At 38.7% G+C, this 20,555-nt stretch overlaps 1 protein-coding gene across 8 annotated transcripts in view; it reads left to right on the top strand.

Moving 5' to 3' along the window:
- The first annotated feature begins 2,164 nt into the window (after positions 1–2,164).
- Positions 2,165–20,555, top strand: part of LMO3 (LIM domain only 3) — a 55,868-nt gene continuing 37,477 nt past the window's right edge. Inside the window, exons 1-3 of one of the 8 annotated variants that reach the window (XM_046014048.1) lie at positions 2,167–2,320; positions 4,150–4,216; positions 9,441–9,654. In XM_046014048.1, the coding sequence (XP_045870004.1) occupies positions 9,449–9,654 (206 nt within the window). In that variant the 5' untranslated portion in view covers positions 2,167–2,320; positions 4,150–4,216; positions 9,441–9,448. The other 7 variants (XM_046014047.1, XM_046014049.1, XM_046014046.1 and 4 more) reach the window with 7 other exon arrangements.

Here is a 20,555-nt window from a genome sequence, read left to right as displayed (position 1 = left end):
TGTACAGCCTCCTCTAACAGTACTTGTCAGCTTCTTGGATGAGCTGAAGGAAGCTGCTAACTAGGGACCTGGCGAGGTGTTTAAATACTGGAGGAGCAGTGCTGGCCCACTCAGGTTTTGTATGCAGTTCGGGAAGAAAGTGAGAAAGAGAGAGGCACATAAGAAAGACAGGAAGGCAGAGGCAGAGAGGCTTCTTTTCATTTGTGTTGCTGAATTTCGAAGAGTGATGGTGGGAGTGTGTGCGGTGGGGGCAATATCCACTTCAGCCTTCCCTTGACTGAGACCTTTTTACAGCACCTGGACTCTCAGGGTTGTGCTCTCCTTTGCCCCCCCCCCACAACCTGTCTGCTGCCCCCCCCCCCAAAAAAGACGACAACATAACAGAAGCATCTTTGGGACGCCACAGAAATCATTATTGAACACCCGCACACAAAAGTAATCTGTGAGGTGTGTTTTAAAGCAAGAGACAGCTGAAAACTTGAAGACGTATTTAGAAATATACACACATACATACTGTTTTCTTGTGGGAGATCTCCTTTGAGCAAAGGTAAGTAGTATATATCTAATCACCCCCTTGACACCCCCCTCCACCCCATTCTGTCATTCCTCTTCCCTTTTCCCCTCATAAAGGTATCACAGTATAAGACCCCTGAAAAAGACAATCTGCCTTTTTTTTTTCTCTTTAATAAGGATTGGGGTGGGGAGTGGATTAAGTAAATTCTCTCATCAGATGTATGATGAGCTGCAGAAAGGGGCACAGGCGAAAGGTAATCGGACCAAGAAGATCTAGCTCTTTATGGCAATCCTTTTGCAAAGATTTCCGAAGGATCTGTAATTAAACTGGGCAGTTTACTCTCAGGAAATGAAGAAACTGCTTGCCTGGCTGGATCCAACCTTTAGCTTGGCTGAGTAAACAAAAGCACAAATTCTTCTTTCACTTTTTCTCTTACGGGAGGGGTGAGACTTTGGGGCTGGGGGGGAGCCAGGAAAACAGGGGGTTTGCTGAGGGTTAATGGTGTTTTTCGCAAAGTGTCAGCAGAAGATGATTAAATTCCACCTCTTGTTCACCAGATCACTTTGTGTGCACTTGTATATTTCATTGTCGGCAGCCGCTGATGATCACATCTGTGCCGTACATTAAGTGGCAAGCCTCTTCATCTGCGCGGGGTTTTTCTGATGATTTTTTTCTGTGAATAATTCATATGATTATGAAGAGAAAAACTGCTATTTTCTATCTCTCTCTCTCTTCTGTAGCACAGATTAAAAAAAAATCTTGCTGTAAATTGCGTGATTGGGGAGATAGCCTGCTTTCAAATAATTTAATTCATGACAAAACCTAATTACTGTCAGGTAATACCCTGTCAGCTTTAATGCATTTCATCAGTCATAATGAAAAGAAGAGCATTTTATGACCCATCTAATTATCATTACATTTTAGGGGAAAATGAATGGCATGGAGCTGAATGTTAACTATTCCATTTTATTCCTTTACACATGTGGTTTGGCATATTATTCACTAAGTTCCTCCTTCTCTCTCTCTCTCTCTCTCTCTCTCTCTCTCTTTCCCTCTCTCTATCTTTTCCTGCCTTGCCAGTACAAGTGTGGGGGCGATGGCAAAATTGAGAGGAAAAAGAAGATTGGGGGAAAAGGAGGGGGGTGGGAAATGCAATTAGAGATCTGGGTGTTTGTCCCTTAAAAAAAAATAAGGTGACAAAGTGGTTAATGTCTTGCAGGTTGGTGTTGATATCAGGAATCTTACTGCCACAGTCCAAATAGAGTACTAATTACTGCGAATGATGTCACCGTAGGCAGAGGAATAATCCCATCATTTAATTAGTTGAATGATTTAAACAAAGATTTGCATAGATGCACTAATCAGTTGCCATGAATTACAGAGCAGCAGTTGCCAGCGAGGGGTAACAGATCATACAGTTGGAGGGAAAAAAAAATCTCATCTCCTTGAACATAATTAATTTAATTGTCCTCATTAGCTGTACCATTTGTTTTGATTTTATTTCTCCCTTTCCCCACACATACTTCTCCCTCCCTCCCTCTTTTCTTCTTCTCAGTGCATTGGCTGAGAGAGAGCACACACAGGAGACACACACACACACACACACACACACTCGGGGGTGTTTTCTGAGTGGCTTGAGCAGAGAGGTGGGGTAGAACAGCAGGAGCTGCGCGGATGGGTGAGGTGCATGTTTGCCTCCTTAGACGGGCCAGAAAAGCCAAACTTAAGAAATCTGCCTATGTACAGAACACATCAACTGAAGGGGTTCTTATTAATCCGCCGTCTGTGACTTTCGTTATTTTTCAGGTTAGTTCTGAGTTTTCTTGCTTTTTAAAGGGAGAGGAAAACAATCTACATACTATTTGATGATGAGCTTTTAAAAAAAGGGAAGGGATAAAAAAAATAAGTTACAAGTGTGGTGTCATTTTCCTTATGAAGAGATGCATAATTTGGCCTAAATATACTTGGGGAGGGGATGCTTTGATTTTTTTTTTTTTTAACAGAACTACATTAAAACTGATGGTGCTGAGAAGAATAAAAGTTTTTTGGAGTTCAACAGCTGACTCCTTCTTGGCCCTTAAGACATTTCAGCCAGTGTCTCTCAAATTTGGACTATTTTTAAACTTGACCTTTGACAGGGCTTTATAAAATCTGGTGGGATGCTATGATAAATAACCAAAAGGAGAGGATGACTTTGAAGTTTGAAAACTTAGAGAAAAACTAAAATATTTTAAAAAGCTACCAGTAGCCTTTATAGATGTAAAGTTAAGAGGAGCAGAGATTGGGGAGAACAGAACCAGTTTCAATTTAAAAACCACCACCACAACCACCACCCTGTCAAGGCCTCTAAAAGAAGCCTAGGAAGAGGGGGCGGAAATGGTGAAGAAACTCCATGGCTCTGATCAAGTTAGTTGGGAAAACATGTTTCTTGTGCTCTTGGGTGTTTTTCATTCTAGTGTGTGAACTTTAAATTGTAAGGAATTCAAGTAATTGCAAGAAGTGTATGGGTGGGCATGGGAGGGGGTTCAGTAATGGTTAATGGAAAACAAGTTCACCATTTGGTTCTTGCTCCACTGGAGGAAGGGAGGAAGGGGAGTGTGCCATTGCTCTGGACCCAGCTTGTGTGGCATAACTGCCTTGCTGAGCAGCGACTTTTGAGAGTTCATTAATGGAAGTCAGACACGGGGCAACTGCTGCCCCCCTCCCCCTGCCACCCCCCACCGATATTTCTTAAAGAGGAGGGTTGTGTGTTTTTCCAGTGTGTTCTAGTAGCAGTTTGATTCTCTTGCTTTATTTTAATTTCCATAATTGGTAGCTTCCGAAATGGCTTTGGAAGACAGTTTGTTGTAAATGTGGCCACCTATTCCAAAATGCCCTGGTTATTTTAGGAATCCGATCCTTTTCCTCCGGAGCTCTTTGGCAGGACTTCTTTTGGACGGGTCCAGGAGGTAGGGTCTTCTCCAGTCGGCTCCTGCAGAGGTCACTTTTTGTGCGCGGGGTCGTCCCCAGCGTTTGTGAGTAGCATATGCGCGTGGCTGTGCTGACTGCACTCGCAGGCTTGTAAATTTTCACCCTGGGAAATTAGCAACAAAGCCCTATCTGTCTCGTGGCTGCTTTGCACTTTCCGAGGGCGGCTGTACTTGACTGAGCTGCAGAACAGGCACACGAGAGCGAGCGAGCGAGCGAGCGAGCGGAGAGGGAGGGAGAGAAGGAAAAGGAGAGAAGAGGGGAGGGGTGGGGGCGAGAGGTAAATAGTCTTAAATCGGAAGGGAGCTGCTTCTCTGTGGTCTTGACAAGCGCTGCCTGGGCTCCGCGGGCTCAGTAATAACTGAGTGACCTTTTCTTTGGCTGTATTATGTCTGGCTGGGAAGGGATTGTATTTTGCAGCTGAGAGCCGGGGCTTCCTTCGGCTCGGCTCCTCGCGTGCTGCTGGGGTAAGTTGTTTTGAGCCAGGACGGAGAGAGACAGCCTCGGACTGCAGTTGCCTAAAAGGAGGACACCTGTGGCTCAGATGCGGTCAACACCATTACTTGGCGGATCCTTGAGGACCTCATTATTTTAAACTTAAAAAATAGAGATTTCCCTCCCCCTCTTTTTTTTTTTTCAAACAATGCTTCTTTTTGACCTTTCCCAAGGAGAAGCACTACAAAGCAGCCACTGTGCTTTCTGAACGGCCTCCCCCTGTATCGCTTAATTGAGAAGGTAAGTGCAGCAACTGTGTACACACGCGTCGGCTTATTTGTGGTGTGTGTGTCTGCGGGTGCGCGCGTGCGTGTGCGGATGTGGGTATTTTTTTCTTCCCCAGCCTCTCCTAATGAGGCATAAACTGGAGCTGCAGCCCAGCTCCGCACTGCAACTTTCACTCGGGCTGCAGCTCTGCTGAGACGGTTTTGTTTAAATCATGTGAGGCTTCATTATTTTTATGATGAGACATGAAATAAATGCAGGCGGAAGATGTTGATGGAAGGAGGGAGAGCGGCTGCGGCGCGGAATGTCTCAAGTACGACTCGAGTGGATAATAGTCAAAGTTCAGGATGAGCCGCAGCATTTCCACACCCCTGACTCCCGGGAAGAGAGGGGCAGGCAGAGTTTGGAATTAGGAGAGGTTCGCTCTGGCCTGGCCCGTTGGAAGGGGACTCAGCGCTTAGGTGGGTTCCGGACCCACTCCTTGTACTTGCTGGAATTCACAGCCCCCCTCCCCCAAGAGTTGGAATTGCAATCTCTGGGTTCATGTGGACACTTTGCCTCTCCCCACTTTTCCATAATAAGAAAATGTTGTTCCTGCGAGCTGGAAAAGTGACTATTTTCGTGGGGGGCCGGGGGGTCGGGGAGGGGAGGGGTGGGGAGAAGTGGCCACAAGAGAGAGGTTCCGTGGAAGAAGGTGCCTATGTCCTATGAGGTTGAGATTCAGACTGATGCAGCACATTTTTACGGGGGCTACCCAGATTGCTGTTATGAAATACAAGTCAGATTTATGATCTTTTTCATATTGAACATGATATGCTATGCTAACGCTGCATGTGACAGTTTAATCAAATCCATTTGTTACCACGAAGCTAAAAGGGGCCGCTGGGATTTTAGGATTACGGGCAGAGTTAGGGAAGCATGTGGCTTTGTCATTCGCCATCATTTTGCACACTGCCACACTGCGAGGGGCTCTGTGTGTGCGCTCTGTCTCCTCTGGCCGCCCTCATCCCTTCCCCCACCCCCTGCCGCCACTCCGACCCGCTCCCAAAGTGGCTTCACAATAGTCGGTCCTCGGCGGTGTAGGCTGCGCACCAGGTCCACACTTGAGCTTAAATCCAGGAGACCCCCTTCCACTTCTACCTTGGGCTTGGTGCTCAATGCGAAGCTGCTGCAACTCAGGCACGCCTAAGTCAACTCATGCAGAAAAAGGAGAAAAGTTTTGGTAAGGTTACAATCTATCATAGATGCACTTTGCCGGGCGCTCAGCACTCTTGGCTGCTCACAAGCTTTCCTGCTCTTCTGCTTTTGTGTCTTTTTAAAAGATCCGAAATATTATTGTTGTAACTGCTTTGAAAGACTGCTGCTTAAACCAATTAATCTTGCTAGGTGCAACAAATACTGCTACATTCTTTGCAAATCAGCCCTGTGTGGCTGCAAAGACACAACCACAAAAGGCTAGAGCATAAACTCCGCAAGGGATTCTTTGTTAGAGTGTATGTATGTTTCTTATTTTATTATTATTATTATTATTTTATTTATTTATTTTGCATGTGAGCTGCATCAAAATTGAACTCAGTCTTGCAAATCTCTTGTTGGCCTTTGCCAAGCACTAGCACTTTGCTGCCATGGTAACTGTAATTAAACTGATAAGAGTGGAAAAATGTCAGTATCTCTGAGCCTTGCAGCTGCATTGGAGAAAAAGGGAATCAAATTGGTTCCCAGCTCCATTGCTCAAAAAGGGGAGGGGGTGGTGGAAGGATGGGGAGGGGGTTGGGAGTTGAAGGGGCAGAACAGAGTTAAGCAGCTCCAGTGCCTGAGATCTGGGGACATCTATTTGCATTGTTGTCCCTTAGGGGGCTGCAGCTTGTAGGGATGCTCTGGGCCAGTGAACAGAGAGAAACAAGCTTTTAGGCCCAATCCAGTTCTCCAGTCGGGTCTGGGGGTTGGGGAGAGGATGAAGATGGGCAGGAGGAGAGAAAATCTTTTGTTTGGTACCTCTTGGCAATCGAATGGCCACGTTGGCCAAATTCTTTTAATCTGTGTCACTGCTCCCAGCTGCAGAACCTGCATTCCCATTTTAGCATCTTCCTAAGGCACCTCATCTCTGCCAACCCCCTTTATGTATTCCCTCTTCCTGTTCCTTCTCCCAAATTGTTCTCTGTGAATCTTCCGACAGGGACAAAATGTTTTCCATTCACTATGTGTAGTTAGTCCAAAAATATAAAAGACTGTGTCTAAGTGCTGCAAATCTTTGATTATGATTATTTTTTTTAAGCCCCTGTGTGTTGTGGAGTTGTGGTTACTTTGTTGTGTTAGCTACTGAAGCTGAGACTGTGCGGATGAATGGCACAGAACAAGGGAACATAATGGAGGCAATCAACCGTTAGGCCGCCTCACAATGCAATCCAGGCAATTAAAAGCTCACCAGAGTTTAAATGAAATGGTTCTACTTATTTCTGCACACCACACTGCACAGGCTATTATTTATGTCTTTTTTTTAATTATGATTTCCCTTAAACTGTCAAATAACTCAGAATGGCAGGGTCTCAGAGGCAATAAGAATTTCCCTCAGAACAATTTACATGCCAATCTAAAACTAGTTATGAGTCCTGATGTGCTATGAGCAACTTGTGAAATGTTTCTCGGCTCCGAACGCATAACTCTACCCAGTCGTGCTCCTCTGGACGGTGGCAGTTGTGGCGGGGGGGGGGGGGGGGGTTGCTGCTGCTGATGCTTTGTGCCTTCTAGGTACATGGCAATGTGGCAACCACTAGATAGTTCTTTTTCTACAACTGTTAACTTGCATCCTACTGAAAAGATTTCCTCTCCAAGAGCAGTGTGATGATGTTCTCTAAAAGAAGGCACCAGGATGGCATGCAAAATACCAAACTCCTTCAAGCCCAAGGCCAAACAGAAAGTAAGAGTTTCCAATATTAATTGGCCTCTGAGTGGTAAATGAAAATGTCAACACAACAAAAACATTTTGTGAAGACAAGCAGGGCAGTGTTACTTGTGCCAAATGTTGGTATTCCCTGTCTTGGTTGCAAAGTGTTTTGAATAAAGATAGCTGACCTTCTATGCTTGATGGTAGTAACTCAACTGAGGGAAATAGAGCTGAGCTACAACTGTAAAGTATTTTAAAATTTGTCGGCTTTGTGATGGGAAAAAATAATAGCCTTAGAAATTGGCTCATTAGAATAGCCACTCGTATCTCTTGAAGTCTTCAACAGCGAAATATAGAATGTCATTTCGTAAATCAAAATTGCCCCCTCCCCCCAGGTATATGGTTAAGAGGCACTTGGATATGTTCTGCACTGTAATTAATGGGATTTATTCCTTGTGGAACCTTGCTGGAAGACGGTAATAACTAGTTCTGATCAAAGAAACTTCATTTGTTAGAAGTTCTGGAGAGTGAGATTTAGCAGAGCTATCAAGGGTTCTGATTAATCTACACTAGACCCTCAGCCCCTTCAAAGAAAAGGAACCGAAAGCAGGCTAGAGGAACACCACCTGCTCTTCCCGTACAAATCCAGCTGCTCGTCTGCAGCTCCGACTACCAGGGCTGTGCGTGTCGTGCAGGAAGAACAGCCACCCTGCTTTCTTCCCCGCCATCCCCTCTTCCGTTCCTCTGCCAGAGAAGTTCTTTTCTGATGGAAGTTCAGCATCATAACGGTATTCTGTGCAACCCATGTATTATTTGTAGCAAGAAAAGTTATTCGGCTCTGAGGGTACGGTGCCTGGGTGTCTCTTATCAGTGTGATTTAAAAAAGAAAAAAAAAAAAAGATTGTGAAGGTAATGGACACGAAGCCTTCATCAGAGGGCATCAGAGGAAACTAAAGGAGGGTTAGCTCCTTTGGAGTAGGGGAAGACTCTAAGATCTTAGCTTGGCATTTCTTTTCTTGAAACTGAAGTGCATCCACATTTGGTGTTTTGTGTAGTTTCAAACTTTCTACCTAGGAGAGGAAGCATCCTATAGGAACAGGACCTCTGGACTGTAAGAAGACCACCAGATCTAGTACTTGACTGTCGTTCTGTTTTGAGCAAGTCCTTAAACTCTCTTAGGCCCCTGCATCACAATTTGTAAAATGAGGGAGTTAGCAATCCGTGATGTCTACAATATTTTATAGTGCTTAGAATGAATTATTTGATAAATACGAAGTTCTGAATAGTTGGTCCAGCTTTTTTTTTTTAAGCTGGGTGTTTGACACCTGGGAAAGTAGAAGAAACTCGAAGGGCAACAGCCTTTCATTGAAAAAATTTCAGCCAAGTTGTAAAACCTACAGAACTCAGCTAGATTCCTTATTTATGATGGAGATAGATGTCTAAAATACATAAACACCCTATGTCTAGTGCACTAGAGATATATGCATATATTTATGTATATGTGTATGTTTATGTAATTTATATATATTTAGATTTTACCTTCTGTTGTTTTTTCTTTCCCTTATAAAATAAATAAGTGTGTGTTTATGGTAATAAATTAATCTTGTACTTTAGTTTTATATCAAAGCCTGTAGTATACAGTGAGGGAAGCTGCCATTAACAGAGGCACTGATTGATGTTTTTGTGAGTATAAATTCATTTTTGAAATTTTAACATAAGGAATGATTTTGAAATATCAAGAGCACAGAAGGAAGTATTTGGATGCCAACAAGCAACATAGTACTGGTGAGCTTTTTGGATGACTGTGCTGTGTGTTTAGCTATAAACATCCCCACTGCTAAAGTCAGGTTAGTGTAATCCCAGAAGGTGCCTTCTCTTCCACCAGCAAGCACACAGCAAGCGAATATCTGAGCAATAAAGAAAAACTCGTTCTTGACTCTTATAGACTGTGCACAGACTAGTTTGTTAAATAGCTTTCTTTAAGATTGTTAGCCATTCACTCACGTTTTCTTCCCAAAGGAACCCCCTATGTGGAGAATGAGGGGCACCACCAAATTACCTAGTGTTGCTTAACTTGGTGTATCCTGTGCCAACTCAATCTATACAACAAGAGTGTGTTATATCACCACTTTGTATGTGTGACCTTCTAAACGGTTTGACAAGGACTTCACAATGTTTGAGCCTTTTGTTTCCAAAATTCTGTGTGATTTTGGTATGCCTCTACCGAAGAGAGTCTACCGCTCCTCCAGAAACACAGGATGAAACATTCAACTTGTGTAAGGTCCTTCGGCATCCTCGGCTTCTTTCTTGTAGTCCCAGCTCTTTTTTTTTTTTTGCTTTTGTCTCTTCCTTTAGGTATACAAATGCTCTCAGTCCAGCCAGACACCAAGCCGAAAGGTTGTGCTGGCTGCAACCGAAAGATCAAGGACCGGTATCTTCTAAAGGCCCTGGACAAATACTGGCATGAAGACTGCTTGAAGTGTGCCTGCTGTGACTGTCGCTTGGGAGAGGTGGGCTCCACCCTGTACACTAAAGCTAATCTTATCCTTTGTCGCAGAGACTACCTGAGGTAGGAATTATCCTTGCACACCAGTGATGACTGGATTCCTTTTAAAAATACTTTTGTAAGTGTTTTGTTTTTTTTGTTTTTTGTTTTTTTGGTTTCATTTCCTTACTACCAGCTTACCTTCCTGAAAGATGTTCACCTGTCAGCCTTCAGAATGTTGCCAGGTGCCTCGTATGCAAATTCTTGCTTAAGGAACGGCTAAGAAAGCCTCCTATCTGAAGTGTTGCCATTTGGCTTGCCCAGAGGCTCCAATTTAGAAATAGGTGATTCCACTACCCAGGAGGAAACCACCAGCTCATGGCAAGGATGTATTTGGTAGAAATCAGCACGTTAAGTGTTGTATTACACCCCACCGACAAGGTAGGATTAGCTTGACCCAAGAATTATTCAGCTGTCTTCTGATCCTTCTGATTTGCCAAGGAAAGGCAGTAGAAAGTAGCTGCCATTTATTAGCATGTTTATTATACAGTTTTTGTGAACTTTCCCCAAGTGTGAATACATCCCCCCACCCTCCATGACATTCCAGGTGGTCATCGCAAAGATATCACTGAGCATTAACAGCCTCAGACTCGCTAGTAGTGTTAGGGAAATTAACACAGTAAAGAACTCCATCATTATGGGGAGATGATAACCACTCTCCAAACTGTAAACATCTGGGCAGTTTGAGGACAATTCCTATGCTCTTGCTTAAAAAACTGTGAAGCCCATTAGACTTGTTCCCCACTCAACACATGAACTTCTGTTTAAGAAAAATTATTTTGCTTTTCAGGGAACTTTGTGACTTGAATCAGCTGCAAATTACATATATTAATAAAGTAGGACCTATCAAATTAGAGAAATGATATATGGCATCATTTGGGTTTTCATATTTGATACAATTAATCATTTTTCTAGCCTGACATTAAGCGATTTATTTTGAAATTTTTTTTTCCTTTATGACACAGAATTTATCAATCAGCCGTAGCTCCTTAACCATCTTGGTTATTTGAAGAAGTGTTTTCTAGGGAACCTGGTGCTTCCCTGTATATGATTCCGTTATTTCTTGGTTTGATTTAGTCTTTATCTAAAAATACCTATCATTTGGCTAGAAGTAGTATAAAAGGGTGAATCCAGTACTGTTTATCAGATTATTCTCTTTCCCCCTCTGACGACTGCTTCCTCTGACAGCCTCCTGGCTAATATATGACCACTTGTTACTAGTCCTCTGTGTTCCAAGGGCACAAAATACACGCAGGTGCCAACGATGGGAAGTGACTCTATAGCCAGGATTTCCCTTGTTGTGGCGGCACAACTAATCAGAATTAACTTCTTCCGTGAATTCTCTTAGAACTTCAGCCTTTGAACTTTTTCTTTGAAATAAAAAATTTTTTCCTCTTCTCACTATGAATTAGAGCCTCATTTCCACATAAAGCGTTTGCATTTGCTTTCAGTGATTTAACAGTGCTTCCTAGTTTTGCTTTATCTTCACTAACCAATAGTCGTGGCTTTTTGACTCTTTTTTTTTTTTTTTTCACTTTTACATTTGTTTACAACTGCAGTGTGCCAAGTGGATTTATGTAACAGCAATTCCAAAACAAGGAGTTTATATAGTCTGGGCAAGATTAAGGTGTTCTAATAAGCAATAAAGATTAAAATTAAGTAAGATATAAGGAAAGCATGTTGACATAGCCGGATTTTAAAAATTTATACTTTGCCAGTGAACTACCTGTATCGTGAGTTAAACTGCTTCTTGCAATTGTGAATATAGTAGTAAGCACAGAAAGAAACCTGGGACTTGTTTTGTGTTATTCTTCTTTATGGTAATAAAAATATGATGTTAAACTGCCATTTGATAGTCCAAGTAAGTGTTTTGTTGAAAACAATTTATCAAAATAGTCTCCATATAAGAAATGCTAAGAGAACTCTACAGGAAAGATGTTTTTTCATGACATAACTTAGTTAATTTCCCTTAGGCTCAAGCTTCTAATGTTTGTTAACTTGTTAAAAAAAAAAAAATACCCTTTCAAATCAAAACCCTGGTCCTGACTGCCAATATATTCATTTCTCAGAGTATAATTTCCTCCTAAATTGGTCATTACCATATTAATGGCCAGTTGTTATGTTAACAACCTAAGGATTGTTAACATTTCAAACTAAGTTGTTAACAGCAAGCTTATTCCTTATTTAAACTGAAGGTTTGTTGTATATAATGTGACTTCTTTGGCAGGGAGTAATTCATCAATACTTAAAAATTGTAGAGGTGAAATGGGGGATTGGAATGTGTGTAAAACACTTGGTTAAGTGTTGTGGATCATGCTGCAGATGTGGTATGTAGTTTTAGGTAAGAAGTGTGTATCTCAGTGAAATTTTGTCAACGTTCAGCAGCGTGTCTCTTACTGGAAATTTAATAGTCTAATTCCATATGTCAGACAAATACAATTAGGCAAACTTTATTTATAAATTAATTTCTTTGAATGGTATAGTCATTCAAAAATGTTTATTGGATGCCTGCTATATAAGAGACATAATTTTAGGTAATAGATGAAATTGAGAAAAATAAAGGTGTACGTAAAATAGTTACTATCTAATTGTTTATTAATTACACAAAATCTGTATTGTATTGTAATTGGTGAGCAAGTAATATTCTGTGGCTATCTTTTAAAGTTTTAAAAATAATTTTTTTCATTTCCCTTAGTTCACATTTCCTTTTTATATTTTGCACAGTCCATGCTTAACCATTTATTTATTTATTTTTAAAGATTTTATTTACTTATTTGACAGACACAGATCACAAGTAGTCAGAGAGGCAGGCAGAGAGAGAGGAAGAAGCAGGCTCCCCGGTGAGCAGAGAGCCCAATGCGGGACTCGATCCCAGGACCCTGAGATCATGACCTGAACCGAAGGCAGAGGCCCCAACCCACTGAGCCACCCCGGTGCCCCAGTGCTTAACCATTTAAATCCTAATCAGAGTGGTTTGGTTTTTGTTTTTGGTGTTTGGATAGTGTGTAATTTCTTTGTACCAAACAAGCCATAAATAACTTCCAGGTTTGTATTTCTCTGTCTAAATCAGTAGGCGTCAGCAAATAAGAATATGGAAAATGATAAAGAAAAAACTAGTTTCATCTCTACTGGTAAAGTAGTGACTATAGGTATTATCTTGGGCCAGAAAACTTTTTCATATCTAGAGAAGAGTGAAATATTTTTGCCAATTGTATTTAACTTCCTAATTAACTTCTCCTTTCAAAAAAGACAAAAAATGCTTCTAGTGCTGAACAATGAGTCCTGAAGTTACCACATTTCGTATTACTTTGAGTAGTGATAGTGATGACATGTTTTCTCAAGTTCTTTGAATAATGAATACAAGAATTTAAATCATAAGATATTTTCTTAGAGTTATAGAAATGATTATTAAGGTAAAGATGATGTCTCTCATTTTTTTTTTCCTTCTTTGTGGCACCATTAGCTATATTTAAGAAAAAGAAAGATGATTTTACCATTTATGTACTGAATTCCAGATCTTAACAATTCCTTTTCCATAACGGGTCTGGTATAATAGCTTTTATTTTTCTGTAGAATCTACAATGCACATATCTGATGAGAGAGAATTTACCAGTTTGTAGGATTGTTCTCTGCCTTCAGAAATTCATAGATAAAGGAACAGGAGGATTGATTTTTTTTTTAATTTAATCTTATTTTTTTCAGTGTTCCAAAATTCATTGTTTATGCACCACACCCAGTGCTCCATGCAATATGTGCCCTCCTTAATACCCACCACCAGGTTCACCCTATCTTCCACTCCCCCCAAAATCCTCAGTTTGTTTCTCAGAGTCCACAGTCTCTCATGGTTTGTCTCCCCTCCAATATCCCCCAACTCACTTCTCTTGAGAAGGATTGACTTTTTTTTTTTTTTTTTAAGATTTTATTTATTTGACAGAGATCACAAGTAGGCAGAGAGGCAGGCAGAGAGAGAGAGGAAGGGAAGCAGGCTCCCCGCTGAGCGGAGAGCCCGATGCAGGGCTCGATCCCAGGACCCTGAGACCATGACCTGAGCCGAAGGCAGAGGCTTTAACCCACTGAGCCACCCAGGTGCCCCGAGAAGGATTGACTTTTAAAACTTCCTCTGTTAACATACTTTCTGCCTTAAACTATGAAGCCAATTAGCCCATCAATATTCATACGCCAGGACCTAGATGTGTATGTTAAAAAATGTATCCAAACATTTGTAACCTTTTTATATTTGAAGTTGAACTTATGACAAATTAGACAGGGAAGCATCTTTTTTTACACCTTGAACTAAAGCTTACAACTAATAGAATGCCCAAAGTAGATTAATAATTATTGTGTAAATACAGCGGATTTAGTAATGATGTTTACAGGGCTCTAATCATTGCTATCATGCTTGTTTCATTTTGGAAAATATGAAAAAAGTAGTTAATGTGTAATCGGAGTTTTAGAATTAAAATGTCATGGCAAGTGTTAAGAAGTCAGAACCAGGAGACATAACAAACTGCTTGACTTTTCAACTCGGAGGCAGTAAAGAATATCACAATTTACCACTCAAGAGTTTGGGCAATTCTTGTTGTTTTGTTAAACCTAAAACTTCTTGCATATTTTAAGCATCAAGTCACTATAGCCTGGAGCTTGTATCTCTGAATGGGGTCTTCACAGACAATGTATTCAAAGACGTTTGCTGTGATATCTGGCATGGAAGCTGCTTATATAGCTCTTCCTATAGAAGAAGCTGAAAATGCCTTATAGAAAACTTAATGTAATTTGCTATTTTTATATCTGAGAATGATTTGTTTAAAACAAAACTGCCAGGAGAGAACAATGCTTCTGTACCACCATCGTTGTCAATTAAGAAAAAGGATTTGAAACTGTTACGCTGACTACAAATTTTACATGCTTTAATATAATAATATAATAACTTTCAAATAGAAAATTAAAATTAAATGCTACATAGAGTATTAATCTGGCTATAACTCTATTTCACACTAATCAAATCTTGTGCCTCTCAACTTTTATATAAGGTTAAATTAATATTAGTACATAATTACAACCTTAAAAGTAAGCACGGATGTGTTGTTTATTTTATCTGACAATTCACTGCATAGTTACTTTTTTTGTGTTGTATGAAGTGTTTATTCTTTTTCTCCCTTCACTGTCCTCTTTTTAAATTAGGCAGTTGACAATAACTTCCCCAGCAATCACTGCATTATTATTATCTGAAAAACCACTTTTTATTGTTGTAAATTCTGAAAATTTAAGCTTTTACACTGAATTAAACTCCTCCCAAATGAACTTTTTTTCTATAAGCTTTGAGTTTTCTTAATACTTCATTATAATTGTAATTTTTATTATATTTAAATGTATAACCTGATCTTAGTATTATGAAATATTTTAGTGCATGAGTCTATTAGACTCCACGGCCTGTTAAAAAATATTGTTATATTCCTTGTAAATGATGTTACCTTTTTTATAGCTTTATAAGAAGTTGTAATTTTAGTCTACTTTTTTGTTTTATGATAGCAAAGCATTACAGAATTATATTTCAAACATTTTAAACTGTCTACTATTCAAAGACCAGTACAAATCAGGAGTGATCATTTCGTTTTGTACAATACTTTGAGGGAGTGCCTTTCATTTTAGGAAAAATCAGTGGACTTTATAAGCAACAACTCCTCTGCAACAATCTATGTTCAAAATATTTCCTCTGCATATAGAATGTCTCATTTATAAATTTACCTACAATATCTCTCTGTCCTTATTCTGTAATGCATCCATTTTCAGCAAATGAGTATGTAACATAATGAATTATTTCAGTTTTGTGACTTTTGTTTTGGCTTGTTTCATAGATGAGATATTTTCACCAAAAATACCTCCATCAAGAAGTGTATTGAAAATATGAAATTGAAAATATGAAAATACTTCACACTGTTTCTATATTTTTACTGTTGTTTTTTTTTTTAATCTCTCTATAAAGCATGGAATACTTCAGTCAGGATAGTTTTTACACATAAGATGGATAAGTTAGACATACCTGACTTAGCAGAAAATATTCTGTTTCTACAAGTATATTTAGGATTAAATGCATTTGGAAGAACTACATTTGAGAATTGCTAAAATTGCTTATTTGGCACTTTATAAATACATAGAACTCTGGGAAAGAATCTCTATTTTTGGTTGCTCTTAGAGTATATCAATGTAAGCCAGCACTTCATTTATAAATTCACCATTAGCTTCCATTAAGTGACTAATAATAAATTTTAATGTTGTGTTTTGATTGCATAAACATAATTTATTAAGGAATCTCATTTTAAAAATATGCTGAAAGTGGTAATTTTGTACATGGTTTTGATGAATATATGCATTGTAGAAATGTATTAGGTAGTTCAGGTTTTTGCCTCACATAAAAATTATATAACCTAAAAGAGGAATTGCACCAACCTTTAGCAACCATTATATTTTCCTTCATTACCCTGTGAGGCATTGAAATCTTATTTTTTGCATCTGGTTTGAAAACACTTTCCTGTTTCTATGAGAATGTCTTCTACTACTCAAAAGTATATACTGCAACCTCATCCTGTCTTCCAAAATAAATTAACTAACATCTCTGCCTTCAATCGATATAAGAGTTGTTAATGCAGGAGAAGATCTTGAAAACGAGGAAAGTAAAAATAAAAACAGCAGCAGTATTCTTTCTATCCAATTAACCGGGTATTTTTTAAATGACATTTGCATTAGCCATGTTTCCTCAAAAAGGCATTTTTCTTTCATTTTAATTTTTTGTTGGCTTATACAAGTCATTCCTCCTACAGAGTCATTGAATTTCCCCTTGTTAAGCATTAAAGAGGTGTAGGTAGGTCTATGCAAGCTTCACATATACATATTGGACTCCATGACCTTAGAATGAACATTAACTTTTGTCATAATTGACTTTCACTAGATCACCGTCATTTGACAGGCTTTGAAATTTGTAAAATTAGACACTCGATGCCGGCTGATTTCTTAGTATTGTAACTATAGCACTGACTTATTCTTAAAGGGCGTTCACCAACCTAAGAGGAAAGACAAGTTTTAGAATACCATGGCATGCCCAAGAATATTCCCTTGTGATTTTTATCACCGAATTCTGGTTTTCTCACCTCTGATGGAGTTGGATATTGTCTGTCCCATATCTGTTTCTATCATCATAACATACTTGTTTTAATGAGTGACATATATTTCCCTTTTCAAGTTATTTATTTGAAATTTATTTTGAAGTGGAAGTTTACATTGTGAAGCAAGGAATGTGCATTTAGATTTTTATTTCTTTCTTTAAAGTTTGTTGAAACTTTTTACCCCTTATTATTGATATTACTTGATAAATTTTCTCTAAAGGAATTAGGACCTGAGCATACCTTTTTATTATATTCGTCAAAAATATTTACTATATTCACAAACTAGCCACATCAGTCATCTGTGCCTTTTTGCCTTCTCCTTCTATTACCATAACTTCTTGATAGACTTTCTTTGCCTCAGTGATAGTTTTGAGTTATGTAAAGATTCTAAATCTTTTGCGAATTTTTTTTCCTTCAAAGTGCCGTTTTTGATGATGCAAAAATCTCTAGCTGTGGACTTCACTAGTTTAAACAAAATCACACTTGAGATAAATAATCATCTTGGAATAGTCAGATCTCTGATTTGAATTTGAAAAATTAACATTAAGCTGTGTGTATTAAGTTAGACTCTAACCAGCATGTGTTGTTATGATTCAATTTAATATTAAAAACTCTCCAACTGGGCTACAGGGAAAATAAAAGACTCTTAGGAATTTAAAGATTATTTGCAGAGGAGTACAACAAAGCCATATTTAAATAAAATTGTTATTACTAATGCAGTAAAGCATCATCTGCATTAAACCCATCCTACTAATAAAAACAGAAAATCCGCTTTAGTAAACATAAATATCAAATATGACAAGGACTAGTAAAGGGGAAGGGAACTTCATAAAATGTGCTAATGCAAACACTGTATAGTAATTGAAATACCACTGAGAAAAAATAAATTCCCATCTCATTTATGATGTGGGATCCCAACAGGCAACTTCTAGAGGAAAAAGAACATTTTGGACTTGCTAGTTTTATGCTCATGTTCTAAAACTTTCAGAACAATGCTGTGTTTTTAGTATAAAATTCTAACAGTTGTGCCTACTATTTTTGAAATTATTTTGTTCGCTTGTTTTTACAACATTTCAAAATCTCTTAAGTGATGTCCCTTAATAGATGGCTCACATTTCCCCCAAAATAGCAGGTTTGGGGCTGTTAGGTTTCAGAATACTTACGGCAGGAAACATGATGCTTATTTTGTATTTATCCACTACTCAATAAAAATATATTCTGACCAATTGCTGCATATTAGACTGGGTGAGATGAGTGATTAGTACCTGTTTCTTTCCTTAGATGAATGGGAGAAGGTGTAAGAGGGGTGAATGGGAAAAGCAATCATACCTTCTAACACTAAATAGGAGTCTTAGTTTCAGTGGGCAGGTTTATTTGCATGTTCCAGGTGAGAAGTTCAACTATACTGTGAACATAATTTTAAAGCCTGTAAGTATTGCATGTGAATTTCCACTGAGAGATCATTTGTGCTTTGGGAGATACAAAGAAATTATAAGTTATTCAATTGCCTTAAAACTCATAAACTGGTATTTTCCATGGCTATTTATTAGAAAAAATTGGGGGAAGTTTCTGAGTTACAAGAATCCCTTCTTTCCACAGCAGCGTCCTTGCTGAGTGGGTAGTTTGTGTTTGTGATTACATGCTTTGCTGTCCCTCTAACGTTTAAAAAATGAAACAGTTTAGTTACTTAACAAATATTGGAGTGACAATACCTCATTCCTATAAATAATGAATGTGGAATATTATACTTCTAATTGATTTTATATAATATATAAACATAAAGTTATTAATATTTTACTATGTAAAGACAGTAGGAGAAATTTGGGAAGAACTTAAGAGCAAATTATTTTTCAAATTTTCTACAACTGACGTAGTCACTTTTTGTTGTTCAATAACTAAGTAAAATATGTAAAGAGGTTTAGCCTAGTTATGTCCCAAGGAGGCAATACAGAGAATGAGAAGAGGTATACTCAAGAGATTAGAAGAATTCTAGAGGAAGAGAGGTTATAAATAATGTGTAAAAATTGGACTTTTTAAAAATCCTTTTGTAAGCCAGTAGTCCTATTACAGAAGCTGAACTTTGAGCTTCCTGGTTATATTTTGGATGCAGGGTAAGATAGACTTAGCTCTGTTAACTTTCCTGCAATTTGCACTGTTTTCTTCTCATCACAGATATCGGTACAATCAACAGAGGTACAGTTGACACCCCTTGTAAAATGCTTAGTGTCATCAGTCCCCATTTTCTCATTCAACATTGTTCTTGTTGAGGTGGTGACTTGCATAAAGAACTGAGAAGGTGAAGGAGCCAGCCATAGGGTTGTAGATGAAGGACATTGTGGGCACAGGGAACAGCCCCTACGAAGTCCTTGCCGTGGGAGCTTTTCTGTTGTGTTTGAGGACCATACAACGATGTTAGTATGGTTGGAATGAATAAAAGCGGAAGAGACAGGATTAGAAACAACCATAGGTGGTCCTATGCAGTTAACAATTCCCTATTGCTGTTAACGACCAAGATGTCCCTATTCTTTTCTAAATATTCCAGAAAGAAGTGATAATACTTCTGTCTGAGAATTGCTGGGAAGCACATTCAGATAGGCTGTTCCAGACTGAGTTCCATTTGGGATTACAGAACTCATCAGGACAATGTATACATGGTAGTACTTCAAGGTGAACACAAAGGAATGTCCATATTGATGAGCTAAGGCTGTCAACACAACATGTGTGAGTGTAACAACTTGGCCAAAGGTGTTGTTAAGCTCTGTCCTGATTACAGGACATATCCATGTAATTGATATTTTTTTAAAACTTGGTTATTAAAAATTGCAAAGAGGTGGATTTTTCAAGACTGACAGGTGTTTACTTTCATTATTTTAAAAGTCAAGCCAAGCCTTATTAAATTATTTTCTAGTATAAAATATTTAAAATAATATATTTAATTATCGTAAATGTTTCCAAATCCAGCATGGAGAGAAAATGCATCAAAGTCCTATCATTACTTAAAACTTATTTAATCATATTCTTGATGAGATGGGACAACTGTTACATAAGTGTTCTGTTTATACTCCTATTTCCCATTCCTAACCTAACCCCAGTTCCTATTCTGTTCTGTTTATACTCCTATTTCCCATTCCTAACCTAACCCCAGTAATTTTAGTTTCACATCAAGAAGTGCTAAGGATTCATCTTCAAAACTAAAAGATGAATATGCATTTCTATTTGTGAGAGTGGGATTTTTATGTACAAACTGTCTTTACTTTTAAAAATGAAAAAAAAAACTTTAAATTTTAAATACAAATCAAAATACTTGAGCCTGTATTTATGTTTATAAAATGGACCAGGATGCATCATGAGTATTGACTGAGAAGATGGAATAATGTGCCTTGAAATCTTGCAAAGAGGCAAGGCATGAATGGGTGAGCTTTCAGAACAGTGGCTAGGCCATATACACTTCATCACAAAGAAATCCAAAACCTGCTTTTCAGAAAGCAAGGAGAAGGTGGTAGCCAAATGGCTTTACAAGTCTTAATTTCTACTGTCATCTCATACCTCCAGAGTGCTTCTTTTTGTTACAATTTTGAGCAACCTTCCTATTTTTTTGGGGGGAGATGGGACATCTTGTAGTCCCTGCCATCTTGTCCTGGTTGAGTTGATGACCTGTATTCCTAATCATTTTGTGATTCTCACCTACCAGAGAGCATCAGTTTGAGTTTGATTTTAAGGAAAACTTGCTTGATCTTGACCTGGCAATTTGCTTGGTATTTAAAT

Source organism: Meles meles, chromosome 7 (assembly GCF_922984935.1).
Source record: "Meles meles chromosome 7, mMelMel3.1 paternal haplotype, whole genome shotgun sequence".
Taxonomy (NCBI): Eukaryota; Metazoa; Chordata; class Mammalia; order Carnivora; family Mustelidae; genus Meles; species Meles meles.
This window is presented reverse-complemented; position numbering and strand designations above follow the sequence as displayed.